This window comes from Entelurus aequoreus, linkage group LG14, assembly GCF_033978785.1.
Source record: "Entelurus aequoreus isolate RoL-2023_Sb linkage group LG14, RoL_Eaeq_v1.1, whole genome shotgun sequence".
In the NCBI taxonomy this organism is placed as follows: domain Eukaryota; kingdom Metazoa; phylum Chordata; class Actinopteri; order Syngnathiformes; family Syngnathidae; genus Entelurus; species Entelurus aequoreus.
Genome location: NC_084744.1, coordinates 22,676,563 through 22,699,525, shown reverse-complemented (window position 1 = coordinate 22,699,525; position 22,963 = coordinate 22,676,563). Strand labels below are relative to the sequence as shown.

At 41.2% G+C, this 22,963-nt stretch overlaps 1 protein-coding gene across 2 annotated transcripts in view; it reads left to right on the top strand.

Moving 5' to 3' along the window:
• Window positions 1–20,763, top strand: part of LOC133664519 (zinc finger protein 260-like) — a 41,339-nt gene extending 20,576 nt beyond the window's left edge. The window contains exons 1-3 of one of the 2 annotated variants that reach the window (XM_062069214.1): window positions 5,572–6,052; window positions 17,627–18,888; window positions 19,640–20,763. In XM_062069214.1, the coding sequence (XP_061925198.1) occupies window positions 5,866–6,052; window positions 17,627–18,888; window positions 19,640–19,798 (1,608 nt within the window). In that variant the 5' untranslated portion in view covers window positions 5,572–5,865 and the 3' untranslated portion in view covers window positions 19,799–20,763. Of the gene's footprint in view, window positions 1–5,571; window positions 6,053–17,626; window positions 18,889–19,639 lie in introns of those variants that run through there. The other variant, XM_062069213.1, reaches the window with a different exon arrangement.
• Window positions 20,764–22,963: the final 2,200 nt, after the last annotated feature.

Sequence of the window (22,963 nt, the reverse complement as noted above, 5' to 3'; positions counted from 1 at the left end):
GTGGGCTAGTATATATAGAGCCACCCACACCAGTTTCAAATTAGTTGCCTAATTAATGAATTGGAAAGAAAATGTTATGAGAGTAGCGTATGTGTGTGGCCCTTTAATAGGTGACAGCATGTGAGGTGAGTGACGTCAGTGAGTGTGTGGGCGAGAGGGAGCGGTAGCGTGAGTGCGGGCGGGGACTAGTTTGTTTTGTGTTATTTTGTAGTTTATTGTCAGAATATACACTCCCATTGTCCACTTAAATATTTCTAAGATATTTCTTTATTCTTAGACAGGGGATTCCCTTCCGTGATTGGTCATTTCTATGGACACAGAAATGACGTCACCTAAAATTCCGTTTACGGCACATAGCAGAGGTGGGACCAAGTCATTGCTTTGCAAGTCACAAGTAAGTCTCAAGTCTTTGCCCTCAAGTCTCGAGTCAAGTCCCGAGTCAAGACAGGCAAGTCCCGAGTCAAGTCGAAAGTCAAGACTGGAAAGTCTCAAGTCAAGTCACAAGTCCTGCATTTTGAGTTTCGAGTCCTTTCAAGTCCTTTTAACCACAGACTAATATTTTTACACAGATTGTGTATGCTTTTAAACCGCTGTATTTATTTATTAAAACAAGTGCATTTGAAATAGCAGGAAAAAAAATAGTACTGACATTGCAATTCATAATGGCACTATTAACCAGTCATTTTAATAGTTTAAACAATTTTAAACATTTAACTCATTCCTTTACAGAATAAACACATTTGCAAAAACAAGTGCAACTGTACTTATTTGTACAAAAGTGTTAACATTGTATTTCCATGGCATATTGCATTGTAACTAGTTCCACAGCAGTTTCTATTCTGTTCTTACCTTATCTCATTGATCTCATCTCATACTGTATGTGTGTTTATGTGTGCGTACACATGAAAAACATAACAAATACATGAACATAACAATGAACAGAGTTGTACTTTTTAGATGTCAGGGCCCTATGCAATATGTACACATATTCTTAATATAGTATACATTTTAACTGACCTTTATTTGACTATGTTTGTCTTTTTGTAGGTGGCTAAAATATGCTGTGCTGCTGACCGCCGTCTAACGTTATGTTACTGTGTGTGATACATTGACTAACGTAACATTATATGTAGGTACCTCATGCAACCCTGCTTAAAAAGATCACTTGACAAAAAGTATGAATAAGGTGGCAAACTGCAGTGGACGCAACATATTCCTGTGTTTGAAATGATGTTATAACCACAGACATCTTGTAAGTACACGCAGTATTGGTTGCTGTGACGCGAGCAAATTGCATCTTGAAGTGGTGATGAGGAGCCGGCGAGCAGCCTAAACTGACAGTTGACAGGTAGAAAACAAAGATGCCGGGCTAGTGTTCAGCGTTTTCCTGCTCAAATGAGCGGACTGTTGAAAATAGGAATCGGGGGATTACTTTTCACAAGTAAGATTTAACATTAATGTACTATTGGTTGTATTTTATGAAAATAACATTACCACAGAGTTGAGAAGGAGCAAAGATCTTCAATATTTGTATGTGAAAATCACAAATAAATCTTCTGGGGGAGGATGACGCCCCTACAGGGGTTTGGTTTACAAACTTTCAGCCCCACCTAAAACAAAATTCACCAGCCGCCACTGATTATGATGCATTCTCATTTTAGGCAAAATATAAGACAATACTTTCTTAACAGTATAATTGTAACCAGGAATAAGTCTTCAAGTAACAATATTCAAATACTAACATTGTTGGGTAAGACAGAATTTGGTTTTATTCTGAATCCAGTGAAACAGATTGGTGGTTTTAGCTGATATAAAGAGTTTCAGGTGTTTATATATGTTTAAGTATTTGGCAGACGCTTTTATCCAAAGCGACATACATAAAAAATACATATATAACAATCACTGTAAACATTATCATTTAAGGGAAGAATGTAATACAAAGTGTCAAGACAGAATAAACTCTCTGCTGCTGCAGCAACAGAGATGCAGTCTATAAGATATATAGATATCTAATGTATTCATACATTGTTTATGTAGGATATACGCATGTATATATAACGTAATCATATTGTTTCTTCAACTTAAAAATAGCTGACCGTTTTTTTCCCCCTTCTCTGGGTTTATATTCCCAGTTTTGATCTCGGACGTCTGGTCACTTATAGCATATAAGAATATTATATTACTGTTAAGCAAACTATGAATAATAAAACATGTGTCCGTTATCATAGCTACACGTATGACAAAAAAGCGTGTGAAAATGAGTGGTATTCAGTGAGGTAAAATGAATTAAATGCGCTGACAGTCCATTGCTCCTGCCAAATGAATTGCACTGAGTGGAGCGGATCACCACTCCAAGATGGCGGCCCCGCGTCTCGTCTGCGCCAGTAGGCAGTAGCGCTCGATGCTGCGTCTACTTATAAGATGTCTATGGTTATGACGTTAGCAGTGAGTTTACAGCCTCACTGATTTAACTACACAGCAAATAAAAGTCATGTTACTTAGCCAATAAACGTTAGCTTACATTCAAAACTTACCCTTCTTTGTGCAACTTCAAATGTCGAACGAAGTTGGAAGTTGTTGCGTCTCCGTCTGTAATATTCGAACTGCGTGATTTGCATACGGCAATTCGTTTTTTGTAGACCAAGTCGTAGTTTTTATACCCGAACGAAACCAACTTTGGTATAAATCTTTCTCACTGGCGTGTTGTTTGACAACTCTTGATCATTTGTTGTCCTGCAATTTGATTGGCTGAATGCTGTGTGATGAAAACAATGTAGATCTAATTTGATTGGCTGTTGTACTGAGAGCACACACGCTGACAAGCAGCACACACGCTGATAGACAGACACGTACAAAATGAAAGCAACGGAGCGCTCCCAAATAACGTTTTAAGCTTTAGGTTTTGGGGAAAGTAGCAAGTCATGTCAAGTCAAAAGGCTCAAGTCCAAGTGAAGTCACAAGTCATTGATGTTAAAGTCTAAGTCGAGTTGCAAGTCTCTTTACATTTTGTCAAGTCGAGTCTAAAGTCATCAAATTCATGACTCGAGTCTGACTCAAGTCCAAGTCATGTGACTCGAGTCCACACCTCTGGCACATAGTAATGTCGTAATTCAGCTCTGAGTGTGACACTTAAGATTCAGTCCTACACTTCGCTGAAAGTGTGAGTAAGACGCTTGATAACTAACTTTTAAGTGCAGCTTTCAGCGAATAATTTATTTACTTTTAAGTCAACTCTTAGCAGACTTCTTAGGAGTAATTCTAAGAAGCTTGATAAATACGGCCCCTGGACTCACTGAAGCCTCATTTTCGGGCTATGTGAAATTGTGTTTTTTTAACATTAATTTTCACGTCAAAACATCACTTGCGTGTATTTTGAATGAGATATCCATAAAAATAGGACATAAACAAAATGAATTCGTAATAAAAAGTATTATCAAAGCTGTTTGTCTATTTTATGTAGGGACGTAGTTAATCATAGAACTGGCACCCAATGTTAGTAAAAAAGTATTGCTTTTGAATCGAGAATCGGTTCTGAATCGAATCGTGTGATGCCCAAAGATTCACAGCCCTAGTAGCCAGCGAGAAGGTATATTTTGGACCTGAAGGATTGTAAACAGAGGTCAAAACACTGGAAATATATTACCCGAGGGGGCGTGGCTACAGGCGAGGTATAGAATGTTATAGATGTTATAGAATTTGACCTGACATTATCAGTGATAGTAAATGATCTCGTAAAAACTCTGTGGTACATTACATGAGACATGTAAGTGTGGAAAAGACAGCCAGAAGGGGTTGATAGATGACAATAAATCTAAATGTCAAATATATTGTCGAAATGCATCCAATTTGCAGGAAATATAGTCTTGATTTTCAAAATGTTCTGTCAGGGTTTGCGTGGCAGCAGAATGCACCCCTGACGGGAGCGCCACACCAACCAAAGAGAGGGGGGGGGGGGTTACCCACATATTTCCGTGGCATATTACATTGTAACTAGTTCCACAGCAGTTTTTATCAGTGACGTGCGGTGAGGTTCAGGATTGGTGAGGCATGGACTTCATCACAGTCAGATTTACAAACATATGAACCCTAAAGAGTATCTTATTCACCATTTGATTGGCAGCAGTTAACGGGTTATGTTTAAAAGCTCATACCAGCATTCTTCCCTGCTTGGCACTCAGCATCAAGGGTTGGAATTGGGGGTTGAATCACCAAAAATGATTCCCGGGCGCGACACCGCTGCTGCCCACTGCTCCCCTCACCTCCCAGGGGGTGATCAAGGGGATGGGTCAAATGCAGAGGACAGATTTCACCACACCTAGTGTGTGTGTGACAATCATTGGTACTTTAACTTAACTTTAACTTTACACATACAAACTGTAGCACACAAAAAAGCACATTTAATTAAAACAACGTTATTATGGTCTTACCTTTACTTATAAGTGCGGGAACAGTGGTGTTCGTGTTGGAGGAGTTGTGAATGAATGAAATATGAAATCCGTGCTGCAGTCTGCAGGTGTACCTAATGTTGTGTCCCTGCGGTCGTTCACAAGTAAGATTTAACATTAACGTACTATTGGTTGTATTTTCTGAAAAGAATGTTTTTGTTTAAGTATTTGGCAGACGCTTTTATCCAAAGCGACATACATAAAAAATACATATAAAACAATCACTGTAAACATTATCATTTAACAGAAGAATGTAATACAAAATATCAATACAAAGTGTCAAGACAGAATAAACTCTCTGCTGCTGCAGCAACAGAGATATGGTCTATAAGATATCTAATGTATTCATACATTGTTTATGTAGGATATACGCATGTATATAACCTAATCATATTGTTTCTTCAATTTAAAAATAGCTGACCATTTTGTTCCCCTTCTCTGGGATTATATTCCCAGTTTTGATCTTGGACGTCTAGTCATTTATAGCATATAATAATATTCTATTAATGTTTAGCAAACTGTGAATAATAAAAAATGTGTCCTTTATCATAGCTACACGTATGACAAAAAAGCGCGTGACAATCAGTGGTATTCAGTGAGGTAAGATGAATTAAATGCGCTGACAGTTCATTGCTCCTGCCAAATGAATTGCACTGAGTGGAGCGGATTACCACTCCAAGATGGCGGCCCCGCGTCTCGTCAGCGCCAGCAGGCAGTAGCGCTCCATGCTGCGTACCCTTAGAAGATGTCTATCCCGGCGACATGTGATATTTGAATGTTTTATTAATGTTTTGTATACAAATAGATTATCTAGGGATAAAATGGAACAACAATAAAACATGTGGAAGGGTAGATACAAAAAACAAACAAATAAGTCAGTAATATCGCTACTATTTCTACCACTTTCACTCTTGTCATTGCAAAGAATGTCGCACGGGAGCGCCACTGAACCCCATCGTTAAAGGTTTGTTTGCCATACTTTGAATTCATTTTTTTTAGAAACAAGACACTTTTTTACATCACATCGTTATTCAAATAAATATTAGAGAAAAGAAAAGCATGGTAACAGCAGGCAGGCAATATCTTATATAGAGATGCCTCTTCGTCCACTCGGCTGTGACGTCATTCCCAGCTTCCGGGGTAAACGGAATACGGCATAAATGAGCAGTCAGTCTTATTATTTGTTCTCTAGTTTGAAATATTTACGTCGTATAAAATACATCTTTGATTCTTTATTTAAGGATAAAATCGTCTCGATGCGCTAGAAGCACTGTGCCGCTTCCCTGCTATCTTTGCTTGTTAGTTAGCTTAGCTCGCTAGTTAGCTTAGCTTGTTAGCTGCTAACAGAAGACACAGAAGTTATCAACACATCGCTAAGTAGAGATCAAGTGTGAGAGTAAAGTGTTGTGATTGTGTGAAAATGTCTACATTACAAATGTTGAGAGCGTTGGTGGATCTGCGACTAACTGCTGCCGCTGAAGAAATATTTGTAGTGTTAGAAAGAACGATAGCAGAATACGAGGCGGAACTTTCTAGAACAAAAGAGGAGAATAATCAACTACTGGACGCTGTTTTCAAGAAACATCGAGTTGTGTTACACAGAACAGGTTTGTTGACTTCTTACTCTCACATGTTTACTAACTTTATATTTGACTAATAACAAGAAAATGACATTTGGAATATATAATATAATCACAATGACCAGTGGTGGAACAAGTCACAGCGGGGCCGGGGGCGGGGCCCATGACGGGGCCCTGTCACGCCAAATTTCTTCCCTCTACAAAAACCTTCCCTCCCCCATTTACTTCCGTGGTCATGTTTCCTCTTACGTCATTGACAGCGATCGATAGCACTTCGGCTTTGACTGCCCGTCGCTGGAAGGATACTTCGTCTTTGACAGCTGCTGGAATCTGAACAAATCGATTATTGTTTTTTTTTTTTGTTCAGGCGCGAAACAGGACAGTCGCGTGCAGGTTAAGGACCCCCGGCAACTTTGTGATTTTATTGGACGCAGCCCCGGAAGTAAATGGGGGAGGGAAGGTTTTTGTAGAGGGAAGAAATTTGGCGTGACAGCCCCCTGAACCCAAATAATAAAGCTAATTCTAACATCATTTCTGACACCCCAACCAGGCTAACTTCTGACACCCTAACCAGGCTAACTTCTGACACCCTAACCAGGCTAACTTCTGACACCCCAACCAGGCTAACTTCTGACACCCCAACCAGGCTAACTTCTGACACCCAGACCAGGCTAACTTCTGACACCCCAACCAGGCTAACTTCTGACACCCAGACCAGGCTAACTTCTGACACCCCAACCCAACTAACTTCTGACAACCCAACGAATAAAATATAACTTCTGAAAACCCAATCTGGCTAACTTCTGCCACCACAACCCGGCTAACTTATGACAACCCAACCTGGCTAACTTCTGCCACCACAACCCGGCTAACTTATGACATCAAAACCAAGCTAACTTCTGACACCTCAACCCGGCTAACTTGTGACACCCCAACCAGGCTAACTTCTGACACCCCAACCAGGCTAACTTCTGACACCCCAACCAGGCTAACTTCTGACACCCTAACCAGGCTAACTTCTGACACCCTAACCAGGCTAACTTCTGACACCCCAACCAGGCTAACTTCTGACACCCCAACCAGGCTAACTTCTGACACCCAGACCAGACTAACTTCTGACACCCCAACCAGGCTAACTTCTGACACCCAGACCAGGCTAACTTCTGCCACCCCGACCAGGCTAACTTCTGACACCCCAACCAGGCTAACTTCTGACACCCAGACCAGGCTAACTTCTGACACCCCAACCCAGCTAACTTCTGACACCCCAACCCAACTAACTTCTGACAACCCAACGAATAAAATATAACTTCTGAAAACCCAACCTGGCTAACTTCTGCCACCACAACCCGGCTAACTTATGACATCAAAACCAAGCTAACTTCTGACACCTCAACCCGGCTAACTTGTGACACCCCAACCAGGCTAACTTGTGACACCCCAACCAGGCTAACTTCTGACACCCAGACCAGGTTAACTTCTGACACCCAGACCAGGCTAACTTCTGACACCCCAACACAGCTAACTTCTGACACCCCAACCCGACTAACTTCTGACAACCCAACGAATAAAATATAACTTCTGACAACCCAACCTGGCCAACTTCTGCCACCACAACCCGGCTAACTTATGACATCAAAACCAAGCTAACTTCTGACACCTCAACCCGGCTAACTTGTGACACCCCAACCAAGCTAACTTCTGACACCCCAACCAGGCTAACTTCTGACACCCTAACCAGGCTAACTTCTGACACCCCAACCAGGCTAACTTCTGACACCCCAACCAGGCTAACTTCTGACACCCAGACCAGGCTAACTTCTGACACCCCAACCCAGCTAACTTCTGACACCCCAACCCAGCTAACTTCTGACACCCCAACCTGACTAACGTCTGACAACCCAACGAATAAAATATAACTTCTGACAACCCAACCTGGCTAACTTCTGCCACCACAACCCGGCTAACTTATGACATCAAAACCAAGCTAACTTCTGACACCTCAACCCGGCTAACTTGTGACACCCCAACCAGGCTAACTTGTGACACCCCAACCAGGCTATCCTCTGGAAATATGCCTTATAATAGCCACAAACTGGGGGATGCATTTTTAATTAGGATACAATTGGAAAAAAGTTTGAAGGTTTTATGGAATTTCTATGGTGTACCCCGCCTTTTGCCCCCCTTTGACCCCAAAAGGGACAAGCGTTAGAAAATGGATGGATGGATGTAAAAAGACACTTAAAGGCCTACTGAAAGCCACTACTACCGACCACGCAGTCTGATAGTTTATATATCAATGATGAAATCTTAACATTGCAACACATGCCAATAAAGTGCAATTTTAAATTTCCCGCTAAACTTCCGGTTGGAAACGTCTATGTATGATGACGTATGCGCGTGACGTCACGACGGCAACGGAAGTATTCGTACCCAATGTGTCACCATACAAACTGCTCTGTTTTCATTTCATAATTCCACAGTATTCTGGACATCTGTGTTGGTGAATCTTTTGCAATTTGTTTAATGAACAATGGAGATTGCAAAGAAGAAAGTTGTAGGTGGGATCGGTGTATTAGCGGCTGGCTGTAGCAACACAACAAGGAGTACTTACTTGGATAGCAGACACGCTAGCCGATGCTAGCCGCCAACCGCATCTGTGATTGGGTGAAGTCCTTCGTTGTGCTGTCGATCGCTGGAACGCAGGTGAGCACGGCTGTTGATGAGCAGATGAGGGCTGGCTGGTGTAGGTGGAGCGCTAATGTTTTTATCATAGCTCTGTGAGGTCCGGTTGCTAAGTTAGCTTCAGCGTCGTGAGCAACAGCATTGTTAAGCTTTGCCAGGCTGAGAATTATTAACCGTGTAGTTACATGTACATGGTTTAATAGTATTGTTGATCTTCTGTCTATCCTTCCAGTCAGGGGTTTATTTATTTTGTTTCTATCTGCATTGGAGCCAGATGCTATCACGTTAGCTCAGTAGCTAAAGAGCTTCGCTGATGTATTGTCGTGGAGATAAAAGTCACTGTGAATGTCCATTTCGCGTTCTCGACTCTCATTTTCAAGAGGATATAGTATCCGAGGTGGTTTAAAATACAAATCTGTGATCCACTATAGAAAAAGGAGAGTGTGGAATCCAATGAGACCTTGTACCTAAGTTACGGTCAGAGCGAAAAAAGATACACCCTGCACTGCCTCTCTAGTTCTTCACTCTTAACGTTCCTCATCCACGAATCTTTCATCCTCGCTCAAATTAATGGGCTAATCGTCGCTTTCTCGGTCCGAATCTCTCTCGCTCCATTGTAAACAACGGGGAATTGTGAGGAATACTAGCTCCTGTGACGTCACGCTACTTCCGGTATAGGCAAGGCTTTTTTTTATCAGCGACCAAAAGTTGCAAACTTTATCGTCGTTGTTCTATACTAAATCCTTTCAGCAAAAATATGGCAATATCGCGAAATGATCAAGTATGACACATAGAATGGATCTGCTATCCCCTTTTAAATAAAAAAAAATTCATTTCAGTAGGCCTTTAAAAGAATGATATTTATATCCTTTAGATGCATGAAAGATAAAGTTGAGTTAATGAAACATGTGGAATAGATTGTGTTTTACACCCTCTGTTTAAAAATGGTACCGTTAGGGCTGGACCATTATGGCAAAAATAATAATCATCATTATTTTAATTGATATTGTAATCACGATTAATTACACAATTATTCATTAATTTGAAAACACCAGTATTTATTTTACTACCAAAACTCAACTATAAATATAGTTTAAAAAAACGGATGTTAGTTAATAACGAATAAACCACAACAAGTAAAATGATAGTGAAAATATATTTAAATGACAATGGCAATATAAAAAACTATAACATTCATTTTTTTAGACACCCCAACCAAGCTAACGTCTGACACCCCAACCAGGCTAACTTCTGACACCCCAACCCGGCTAACTTCTGACACCCCAACCCGGCTAACTTCTGACACCACAACCCGGCTAACTTCTGACACCACAACCCGGCTAACTTCTGACACCACAACCCGGCTAACTTCTGACAACCCAACCCGGCTAACTTCTGACAACCCAACGAATAAAATATAACTTCTGACAACCAAACCCGGCTAACTTCTGACACCACAACCCGCCTAACTTCTGACACCACAACCCGGCTAACTTCTGACATCACAACCCGGCTAACTTCGGACATCACAACCCGGCTAACTTCGGACATCACAACCCGGCTAACTTCGGACATCACAACCCGGCTAACTTCTGACACCACAACCCGGCTAACTTTTGACATCCCAACCCGGCTAACTTCTGACAACCCAACCCGGCTAACTTCTGACAGCCCAACGAATAAAATATAACTTCTGACAACCCAACCCGGCTAACTTCTGACACCACAACCCGGCTAACTTCTGACATCACAACCCGGCTAACTTCTGACATCACAACCCGGCTAACTTCTGACATCACAACCCGGCTAACTTCTGACATCACAACCCAGCTAACTTCGGACATCACAACCCGGCTAACTTCTGACACCACAATCCGGCTAACTTCTGACACCACAACCCGGCTAACTTTTGACACCACAACCCGGCTAACTTTTGACACCACAACCCGGCTAACTTTTGACACCCCAACCCGGCTAACTTTTGACACCCCAACCCGGCTAACTTTTGACACCCCAACCCGGCTAACTTCTGACAACCCAACCCGGCTAACTTCTGACAGCCCAACGAATAAAATATAACTTCTGACAACCCAACCCGGCTAACTTCTGACACCACAACCCGGCTAACTTCTGACATCACAACCCGGCTAACTTCTGACATCACAACCCGGCTAACTTTTGACACCACAACCCGGCTAACTTTTGACACCACAACCCGGCTAACTTTTGACACCACAACCCGGCTAACTTTTGACACCCCAACCCGGCTAACTTCTGACAACCCAACCCGGCTAACTTCTGACAGCCCAACGAATAAAATATAACTTCTGACAACCCAACCCGGCTAACTTCTGACACCACAACCCGGCTAACTTCTGACATCACAACCCGGCTAACTTCGGACATCACAACCCGGCTAACTTCGGACATCACAACCCGGCTAACTTCTGACACCACAACCCGGCTAACTTTTGACACCCCAACCCGGCTAACTTTTGACACCCCAACCCGGCTAACTTGTGACACCCCAACCCGGCTAACTTGTGACACCCCAACCCGGCTAACTTGTGACACCTCAACCAGGCTAACGATTGACACCACAACCCGGCTAACTTCTGACACCACAACCTGGCTAACTTCTGACACCACAACCTGGCTAACTTCTGACACCACAACCTGGCTAACTTCTGACACCACAACCTGGCTAACTTCTGACACCACAACCTGGCTAACTTCTGACACCACAACCTGGCTAACTTCTGACACCACAACCTGACTAACTTCTGACACCCCAACCCGGCTAACTTTTGACAACCCAACCCGGCTAACTTGTGACACCCCAACCCGGCTAACTTGTGACACCCCAACCCGGCTAACGATTGACACCTCAACCAGGCTAACGGTTGACACCACAACCCGGCTAACTTCTGACACCACAACCTGGCTAACTTCTGACACCACAACCCGGCTAACTTCTGACACCACAACCCGGCTAACTTTTGACACCCCAACACGGCTAACTTGTGACACCCCAACCCGGCTAACTTGTGACACCCCAACCCGGCTAACTTGTGACAACCCAACCCGGCTAACGATTGACACCACAATCCGGCTAACATCTGACACCACAACCCGGCTAACTTCTGACTTCACAACCCGGCCAGCTTGTGACACCCCAACCCGGCCAACTTGTGATACAGTTAAAATTCGAGGCCTGCAAATTTTGATATCGGTGGCCGCTATACGGAGTTCAAAAAAACGTTTTGGTATGTAAAATGTGGCTGCTATAGACAAGGTATACAACACTACTTTTTTCTGCGGGGGAAATCTTTGTGAGTGCCATAGACAGTTGGCCGCTAACACAGGTTTGACTGTATTATAGTTGTTGTATTCACGTGTTCATTTATCATGACCAGCCCCCTAAAACCATGTCAACATCTCCCCAATCTTGTTCCATACGTTTGTGCTGGATTGTGATGTAAACATTGTTTGTCCAATTATATCTTGTATGTTATTCCTGTTTTATAATTCATTACCAGCCCCAAAACCTCCCCATACTTGTCTCTATCGTCTGTGCTACATCAGGTTTCATGTTAACGTTTTAGAATTTTTATGTATGTTAACGAACGTGTTAATATTCATAACCAGCACCCTTTGCCGCCCCCACCACTTTGTCAAAATGTCTCTCAACTTCTACGTGTATTGAATATTTTCATAGAGCATTAAAAACTGTTAAAAACCTTTGAAATATATATTATTATCTATAATTAGAGCCTTCTAAACATGAAATAACAGTTGATAGTCACCTTTTCAGTCCTTTTAACCGATATAGTAGCCTGTAGTTTGTTCTTCTGTAGATTACAGTACTCACTGATAACCCGGAGCATCCTCCAAGCATCACCCGGCCACCACAACATGATCACTACGTGGAAATAACCAGACAATACATCTAAATGCGACAACTACTTAGTGATGTATTTGTTCAATCAATCAATCAATCAATCAATCAATCAATATTTATTTATATAGCCCTAAATCACAAGTGTCTCAAAGGGCTGTACAAGCCACAACGACATCCTCGGTACAGAACCCACATACGGGCAAGGAAAACTCACCCCAGTGGGACGTCAATGTGAATGACTATGAGAAACCTTGGAGAGGACCGCATATGTGGGTAACCCCTCCCCTCTAGGGGTGACCGAAAGCAATGGATGTCGAGTGGGTCTGACATAATATTGTGAAAGTCCAACACATCAGCGAAAGTCCAGTCCATGGTGGGGCCAGCAGGAACCATCCCGAGCGGAGACGGGTCAGCAGCGTAGAGATGTCCCCATCCGATGAACAGGCTAGCGGTCCACCCCGGGTTGGGAGCAGAGTAGAAAAGAAAAGAAAAGAAACGGCAGATCAACTGGTCTAAAAAAGGGGGGTCTATTTAAAGGCTAGAGTATACAAATGAGTTTTAAGATGAGACTTAAATGCTTCTACTGAGGTAGCATCTCTAACTTTTACCGGGAGGGCATTCCATAGTATTGGAGCCCGAATAGAAAACGCTCTTTGGCCGCAGACTTTTTTTTGGCTCTGGGAATCACTAATAAGCCGGAGTTCTTTGAACGCAGTTTTCTTGCCGGGACATATGGTACAATACAATCGGCAAGATAGGCAGGAGCTTGACCGTGTAGTATTTTATACGTAAGTAGTGAAACCTTAAAGTCGCATCTTAGGTGCACAGGAAGCCAGTGCAAGTGAGCCAGTATAGGCGTAATATGATCAAACTTTCTTGTTTTTGTCAAAAGTCTAGCAGCCGCATTTTGTACCATCTGTAATCTTTTAATGCTAGACATAGGGAGGCCCGAAAACAAAACATTACAGTAATCGAGACGAGATGTAACGAACGCATGGATAATGATCTCAGCATCGCTTGTGGACAAAATGGAACAAATTTTAGCGATATTACGGAGATGAAAGAAGGCCGTTTTAGTAACACTCTTAATGTGTGACTCAAACGAGAGAGTTGGGTGGAAGATAATACCCAGATTCTTTACCGAGTCGCCTTGTTTAATTGTTTGGTTGTCAAATGTTAAGGGGGTATTATTAAATAGATGTCGGTGTTGAGCAGGACCGATAATCAGCATTTCCGTTTTCTTAGCGTTGAGTTGCAAAAAGTTAGCGGACATCCATTGTTTAATTTCATTAAGACACGCCTCCAGCTGACTACAATCCGGCGTGTTGGTCAGCTTTAGGGGCATGTAGAGTTGGGTGTCATCAGCATAACAGTGAAAGCTAATACCGTATTTGCGTATGATGTCACCTAGCGGCAGCATGTAAATACTAAAGAGTGCAGGGCCAAGAACCGAACCCTGGGGAACTCCGCACGTTACCTTAACATAGTCCGAGGTCACATTGTTATGGGAGACACACTGCATCCTGTCAGTAAGATAAGAGTTAAACCAAGACAAGGCTAAGTCTGACATCCCAATACGTGTTTTGATACGCTCTAATAAAATATTATGATCAACAGTATCGAAAGCGGCGCTAAGATCAAGAAGCAGCAACATAGATGACTCATCAGAATCCATCGTTAGCAATAGATCATTAGTCATTTTTGCGAGGGCTGTCTCCGTAGAGTGATTTGCCCTGAAACCGGATTGAAAAGGTTCACAGAGATTGTTAGACGCTAAGTGTTCATTTAGCTGCTGTGCGACAATTTTTTCGAGGATTTTCGAGATAAACGAAGGTGGGACACCGGCCGGTAGTTTACCAAGAGGTCAGGATCGAGGTTAGGTCTTTTGAGTAGAGAATGAATAACTGCTTTTTTGAATGCTAGGGGAACAGTGCCAGAGGAAAGTGATAAGTTTATAATATTTAACACTGATGGACCTAATAATACAAAAAGCTCCTTGATAAGTTTCCCAGGAATTGGGTCAAGTAAACATGTTGTTTGTTTTGTCCCATTTACACATTTTAACAATTCCTCCAGTGTTATTTCATCAAAGAGAGAGAAACTATTTTGGAGGGCAGTGTCCGTCGTATATACAGTCGTATTTGTGTTAATAGAACCCAGTTGTAGCTGAGATGCATTGTCTTTAATCTCTTTTCTAATGACTTCAATTTTCTTATTAAAGAAATTCATAAAGTCATCTGCTGAGTGGGTGGAGCTACTGGGAGGAGTCCCTTGTTGGGTTAGCGATGCTACTGTACTAAACAAAAATTTAGGGTCATTTTTGTTGAGGTGGATGAGATTTGAGTAATATTTAGCTTTAGCTGAGGTAAGCATGCGTTTATAAGTTATTAAACTATCACTCCATGCTTGATGGAAAACCTCAAGTTTAGTCGCACGCCATTTGCGTTCCAGCTTTCTACATGATAATTTTTGGGCTTTAGTTTCTTCTGTAAACCATGGGGTACGCCTTTTAGGGGCCCTTTTTAGCTTTAGCGGTGCTACACTATCAATGGTGTCGCGCAGTGCGTCGTTAAAGTTGTTAGTGAGGTTATCAATAGAACCCACATAATTTGGGAATGGTGCCATTACCGAAGGCAGTAGGTCAGTAAGAGTCGTCGTTGTGGCAGCATTAATGTTGCGGCTGCTATAGTAGTTATTATTATTATTATTAGTTTGTTGACAATGAGTCAGAATTTCGAATTTTATAAGGTAATGATCGGACATTACTTTAGTGTACGGGAGTATCGTAACTTTGGAGGTGGTGACACCCCTGACAAGCACTAGATCTATCGTATTACCATTGCGATGCGTGGGTTCATTTATTATTTGTGTAAGACCACAGCTATCAATTATAGTCTGGAGCGCCACGCATGGAGGGTCCGATGGGGTATTCATATGGATGTTAAAGTCTCCCATTATGATTATATTGTCGGCGTGCGTCACTAGATCAGCAACGAACTCTGAAAATTCATTGATAAAGTCTGAATAGGGCCCTGGGGGGCGGTAGATGACAGTCAGGTGCAGAGGCAGCGGTGTGACAAACCTCATAGTAAGCACCTCAAACGAGTTATATTTATTATTTAGGTCCGAGGTAAGGCTAAAGTTTTTGTTGTATATTAGTGCAACACCCCCGCCCCTTTTAATGGGACGGGCAATATGCGTTCCCGTATAGCCAGGAGGAGACGCCTCACCCAGCACAAAAAATTTGTCTGGTTTGAGCCAGGTCTCGGCTAGACCAACGACATCAAGATTGTTGTCTCTAATGACTTCATTAACTAATAACGTTTTGGAAGACAATGATCTTATGTTTAAAAAGCCCATATTATAGGTAGTGGGCTGTTTTGAGGAGTTTTTGTTGAAAGTATCCGTAGTAGCAATATTAATAATGTTACGTTTATTATGCGTAGTGCACTTTAAATAATTTCGACCATATCTAGGAATTGATATGACAGGAATTTTTAGATTGTTTGCCACCTCAGTAAAATGCATGTCCACCTCTGACGCAGAAAAAACATTATGTGAGTTGTATATTATTCTAAGAGAATTGCTATGTGTGCAGGGATTATCCAGCCTGGCATTGGCTAGTTCTAGCTTAACAGACTCCTTATTAGCGCTTCTTTGAGGATTAGCTTTTAGCTTTTTCGTTAGCCCCGCTAACAACAACGCCTTTAGCTTTGTTGTTAGCCCCGCCCGACATCCCCGCTTCTGCTTCCGAGCGCACCGCTTACGTCTCTTTCGTTGACAGTCTCCGCTGGTAGTGGACGCCGCTGCTTCAAAGGCCACTGCTGGATGTAGCTCGCGAAGAATTCCCAAGCTAGCGAGTAGGTCCACCATACACGCATCTTTCAGCCCAAAATGGCCCGATCTCTCCACATCCAGAATCGTAAGTCGGTCGTAAGTGATCACAGAGTGAACACGCTGTGAGCCAGCCATGAAATTGACTGAATTGACGGGTATTTTTGCCAAATCGGTCTACATTTCCAAGAGCGCATGCAAGAAGCTGCCGCCGTGAAGCGCCGCCATCTTGATGACAACAAATATCTTTATTTCATATGCATAATTACCGTATTTTCCGGACTATATAGCGTGCCGGTATGTAAGCAACACCCATTAGATTTTAGAAGAAAATATTTGTTCCCATATATTAGCTGCACCGGACTATAAACCACAGACATATTCGTTGTGAAATGAGTTATTTACACATAAATATTTTGTAAATGTCTATTTACATACCTTAGTGCCTGTAACAGGGCAGTAAAACGGCAGATTAAACAAAACAGAAGTCATCGTCATGGATCCACTAGCTGCGCAAGCTAGCTCTCCAATCAGCTAAACGGACTCAACAACACGGTGACGTTTTGGCGAATTTACTGAGGAATTTGTGAAACTGACACAATACAAAAAGAATGCCATTGTAAGTTAATAATACTAACACAGGCGCTCGTAAATGTGTTGGCATATTAGCTAATGATGCTAGCTTCATTACATTGCGATAGCACGTACAAATATGCATGAAAACACTCCTACAGACATCACATATGGGATGGTTTCTTAACCCTTGTGTAATGTTCATATTGTTGTTACTCAGCCAGCGTTTGTGGGTCTGATGAACCCGTTGCATTTTGTGGCTTTTAATGCCTCACAATCAAACACTTTTATGTTAAAATACTGAACAGATGTTTACCTTATCCCAATAAACATCTGTTCAGTATTTTAACATAAAAGTGTTTGATTGTGAGGCATTAAAAGCCACAAAATGCAACAGGTGCATCAGACCCACAAACGCTGGCTGAGTAACAACAATATGAACGTTGCACGGAAAATTTCTCTGCCAGTTTCTGCATCCCACAGGCATTCTTCTTTTGTGTTTCTGCACCTTTTGATCGCGACTGTATGTTGGTGCTGGACAATGTCTCATGTGACTAAGCAAAACTGGCCTTTTCTAAAGCTTGTGTTTGTCTTCTCGTGTTCCGCAGACGTCGATGATGAGCAGGAGGAAGAACCACCACTCTTCTGCATAAACAATGAAGAGGAGGTACCACATCCCCCAAACATTAACAATGAAGAGGAGGTACCACAGCCCCAATATATTAAAGAAGAAGAAGAGGAACACAACATCAGTCAGGAGGGCGAGCATATTGAAGGACTGGTGGGGTTCCCAGTGACTGGTGTCCCTGTGAAGAGTGAAGACGATGAGGTCGAAGGTGAAAGTGAGGAGAAGAGAGAGGCGGAGCCTCCAAGCAGCAGCTCAACACAACACATGACAACAGAAGCTGATGGAGACCACTGTGGAGGATCACAAGCAGACCAGCTCGTAGCTCCACTATCAGATAGTGAGGACACAATGTCACACTCTCCTGACACTGATGATGAAGACTCTACAGATGATAAGACATGGGACCCTGACAACACTCACTTGAAATGTTCTCACTGTGACAAAAGTTTTGGCCTCAAAAAGTCTCTAAATAGACACATGAAAAATCACACTGGAGAGAAACCATTTCTGTGCTTGGCGTGTAATCAAGTATTCAGCATAAAAGCAGACCTGATAAAACACGCAAGAATACACACTCAAGAGAAACCTTTTTGTTGTTCAGTGTGTGACGAATCTTTCACACGGAGTGAAAGTTTGAAAAGACACATGAGAAGACACCCTGGAGTGAAACGATTTTTCTGTTCGGTGTGTGGGGCAGGTTTCGTTAAAAAGGACAGTTTGAATAAACATATGACAACACACACGGGAGAAAAACCGTTTCCCTGCGCAACCTGTGGCATGTGTTTTTCAAGGAAGGACCGATTGAAAGAGCACACAAGAAGACACACCGGAGAAAAACCTTTTCCCTGCTCAATCTGTGGTTTATGTTTTTTCAGGAGGGACCGATTGAAAGAGCACACAAGAACGCACACTGGAGAAAAACCTTTTTCCTGTTCTGTGTGTAATTCAAATTTTGGCCGAGGTGATTATTTGAAAAACCACATGAGAATGCACACTGGAGAAAAACCTTTCTCCTGTACAACCTGTGGTTTATGTTTTACAAGGAAGAGCAGTTTGAATCATCACACGAGAATACACACTGGGGGGAAAGTGTTGAGTTGCAGTGTGTGTGATAAAAAATTCTCTCATGAGTACCAACTCAGCAAACACAAGTGTGCTGGTGAGAACAGCGGCAGTAAAATAGAAAAGCGCTCCGCAGACCTCCACCAGGATCCGGATGTTGATCAGGACCAACACCGAAATGTAATCACTTGTTCCTTATCCCATTTCTGACATGTCCTGAAAGTTGCACTGATGTCCAACCAGACTTTTGTTTTATTTTGTTATGATGCAAACTACCTGCCTGACTATCAAACATAGTTATTTTTATTTACTTTTCAATTACTTCAATGGCAAACATGAAAATATGTTTCTTAGTTACACATCCTGGAAAACAACATCCACACCACAGTTTATATTTATTAGACTTAGACTTCCTTTTATTGTCATTCAAATTTGAACTTTACAGCACAGATAAGAACGCAGTTTGGTTGCATTAGCTTGTGGTAGTGCAGGATAAAAGAGCAATAAGGTGCAGATATAAATAAATAGATTACTGTACAGATAAATATATTGCACTTTTGCATATGCATCCACGTTTATGGATGTATGTTATATTGTCTTTATATTCCAGCGAGTTAATCCATTTTGGGGGTTAATTATGCACACCTTTTTGTCACGGCCCGGGCGCCCTCATCTGTGTGCTCTGCTGATTGCGCCTCCAAGAGCGCACCTGCGCGTGTCAGTCCTGCTGCAGCCGGCAGCTGCAGTCAATCTCCGGCAATCGGCACACCTGAAGTTGATCAGAGGTCCTGCCTTCAAAAGCCTGCACAACCTGCTACTCCGGGCCGGAACGTAGTCTTCTGTTCGAGTACACTACCCCTTCGTTCCCGAGTTTCGAGCTGTGCGCCTCGTCTCACCCCGCGTTTCCTCTGCTTCCCTGACTGTCTCTCAGATCTCGACCTCCCGCTTGGACACGGACCTTCTTCGCCCCGCTATAGCGCCCCGACTTCCTGCCTGCTCACGGACCTCCGAGCTCTGCCTTGTCCCTCCTGATCTTCCGCCTCTCGCTCAACACTACCGGTCACACTCAACAGCTAATCTCCACACATAGTCACACACCATACACACTTTGGATCTAGTCACACTCCATTCTCTCGTTCATTTTGATTATTGCTTGTTATTATATACGTATATAGTCTGTGTATATATATATATATAATACATCATAGAGTTAAATACTACGCCCCCTTGTGGTCTGTGCCGTATACTCCCCCGTACACAACACTTTTGTACGATAGACATTTTTGTTTGTACTAGCAATTTTAAACCAGCGCTGTATCCTTTGCATGTGACCTTGTAGAATAAGATATCTGTTTTTCATGAATAATGCTCTGAATCTTTGAGACAGCACACCTGTTCCAAGTTGCCAGTCAGGCTTCTTTTTATGCCAGCCCCGCCCTTTTGTCAGTGCTGGATCATTGCTTGCCCTTGCTTAGTGATCGTTGTTTCGCTTGTGCTTGTAATGGCAAGTTTCCTATACACTTCCCAGCTGCACTATTTCTACCTTGTTTTTAAGTATTGACTTTGTTGACGTAAAGTAAAGTGAACCACCGCACGTAACCATAACAATGTACAGTATTAACCTTAGAGACTGGACTTCTACGGTATCTCCTTCCAGCTGTTTCTTTGTCATACACACCATCAGCAGCTTGTACATACTTTCATGGATACGTGTTTGCCTTTTAGACGTTGTTTTAACATTATCTGCTATGTCAGGACAATAAAACTTGTAATGTTGTGTTCGTAAGTCTTGAGTAAGATGATAAAAGTGATATTAGACAATCAGACACTGTTATTATGCTAATAGGCTATGTTATTCTTAAATGATCTATTAAATTTAATTTCATGGCAAGCATATATATATATATACATACTAGGGGTGTGGGAAACAATCGATTCGAATTCGAATCGCGATTCTCACGCTGTGCGATTCAGAATCGATTCTCATTTTTAAAAAATCGATTGTTTTATTTTTTATTATTTATAATTTTTATTTTATTTTATTTTATTTTTTAAATTATTCAATCCAACAAAACAATACACAGCAATACCATAACAATGCAATCCAATTCCAAAACCAAACCCGACCCAGGAACACTCAGAACGTCAATAGACAGAGCAATTGAGAGGAGACACAAACACGACACAGAACAAACCAAAAGTAGTGAAACAAAAATGAATATTATCAACAACAGTATCAATATTAGTTACAATTTCAACATAGCAGCGATTAAAAATCCCTCATTGATATTATCATTAGACATTTATAAAAAAAAATTAAAAAGAACAATAGTGTCACAGTGGCTTACACTTGCATCGCATCTCATAAGCTTGACAACACACTGTGTCCAATATTTTCACAAAGATAAGATAAGTCATATTTTTGGTTCATTTAATAGTTCAAACAAATTTACATTATTGCAATCAGTTGATAAAACATTGTCCTTTACAATTATAAAAGCTTTTTACAGAAATCTACTACTCTGCTGATTTGGAGATAATTTTATACAATGGATAAAGATGCTTTATACAAGGCCCATGGCATCAGTCAAAACCAATAATCATATTTCAGAACCTTTTTCGTTAAAAAGAGGAGTAAAACAGGGATGTCCTGCATCTGGATTATTATTTGATTTGGTTATTGAACCCTTAGCTGCAAAAATAAGAAGTGAAAATAATATTCATGGTATAAAAATTGGCTCTCAGTATAATAAGCTATCGATGTATTGTGACGACACAATTCTCTACCTGTCACATGTTAACTCCTCACTTCACTATATCAATGATGTCATCACTGAATATGGCTGTTTATCAGGGTATAAAGTCAATTGGGACAAATGTGAAATATTACCACTTAATAAACACTGCAAGAAATCACAAGTTCAGAACTCCAAAATTAAATGGAAAGAGGCAGAAATCATATATCTAGGACTACACATTACACCAAACCTTTATACAAGCAGAGATTTAAATCTTAAACATTTAAAAAAATAAGATAGAATCCAAAATGTAACGCTGGTCACGTCTCCAAATATCACTTTGGGGTCGGGTGAACATAGTAAAAATAAGTATACTGCCAGCGGTTAATTATATACTGAAAATGATGCCTGTCCTAGTTAATAAAAGTTGGTTTAAGAAAATACATACAATGATATCACATTTTATATGGTGTGGAAAGAAAGCCAGTTCCTACTTCTGTACTCTTGTACACAAGATGAAGGAGGAATACAATTACCAAACTTCTTACATTATTATATCTCCTTCGGTTGTGAACAAGCAAGCCACTTATTTCATTCTTCTGCAGATAAGGACTGGATCAACATAGAAAAAAATATGTTAATGAATTTGGACATTGATGTGGGGAGTTTATATTATATTAAAAAAATACCTAATGAATTGAATTGCCCAATAGAAGGCACCTTTAACATTCTAAAACTGTGTCAGAAAATACTAGGAATCAAGTCAATGACATCTGTAAATCAACAGCTTTGGTACAATCCTAATATCATAATTAATAAAAATGTGGTTAAATGGACAACATGGAAAGACCGAGGTATTACTAAACCTCATCATATTATTAATAAAAACTCTTTTAAACCGTTCAATGATTTAGTTGATCCATATAATGTACCCAGAAATCGTTTTTTAAATTTTATCTCTTTAAAACACGCTGTAAATAAATGCATATCCTCTGAAAGTATGTCTTTAAATGGCCATGAACTGGAAGATGCACTTTTTAATCAAGATACATTTAGGAAATGAATTAAACTATTTTATGGAATAATAAATGAACACCACACTACAAAAGCAAATAATGCATGTGTTCGGAAATGGATGATGGACTTAATCATTTTAGATGAAAGAGACATGTCATGGAATGATATTTGGAAAAATGCCAATAAGCCCTTTAGAAGCATTAAAGATAAACTGACTCAATTTAAGATATTGAATAGATTGTATTTTACATCTTCTCAGCTGTATAAAATTGGTGTAGTAGATAACAAGTTATGTATGAAGTGAGGGAACTTGTTCATTTATTGTGGGAATGTCAGAGAATAAAAGAGTTATGGTTGAAAACAACAAAAGAAGCAATCACAGTCCTTAATATAAACATCCCAATGACACTGCAAACGTGTATTCTTGGGGATCTCCATCAATTTAGTAACGTGTCATCAAAGAGTAAAAATGCATTTCTTTCAATATGCATAATAAAAAG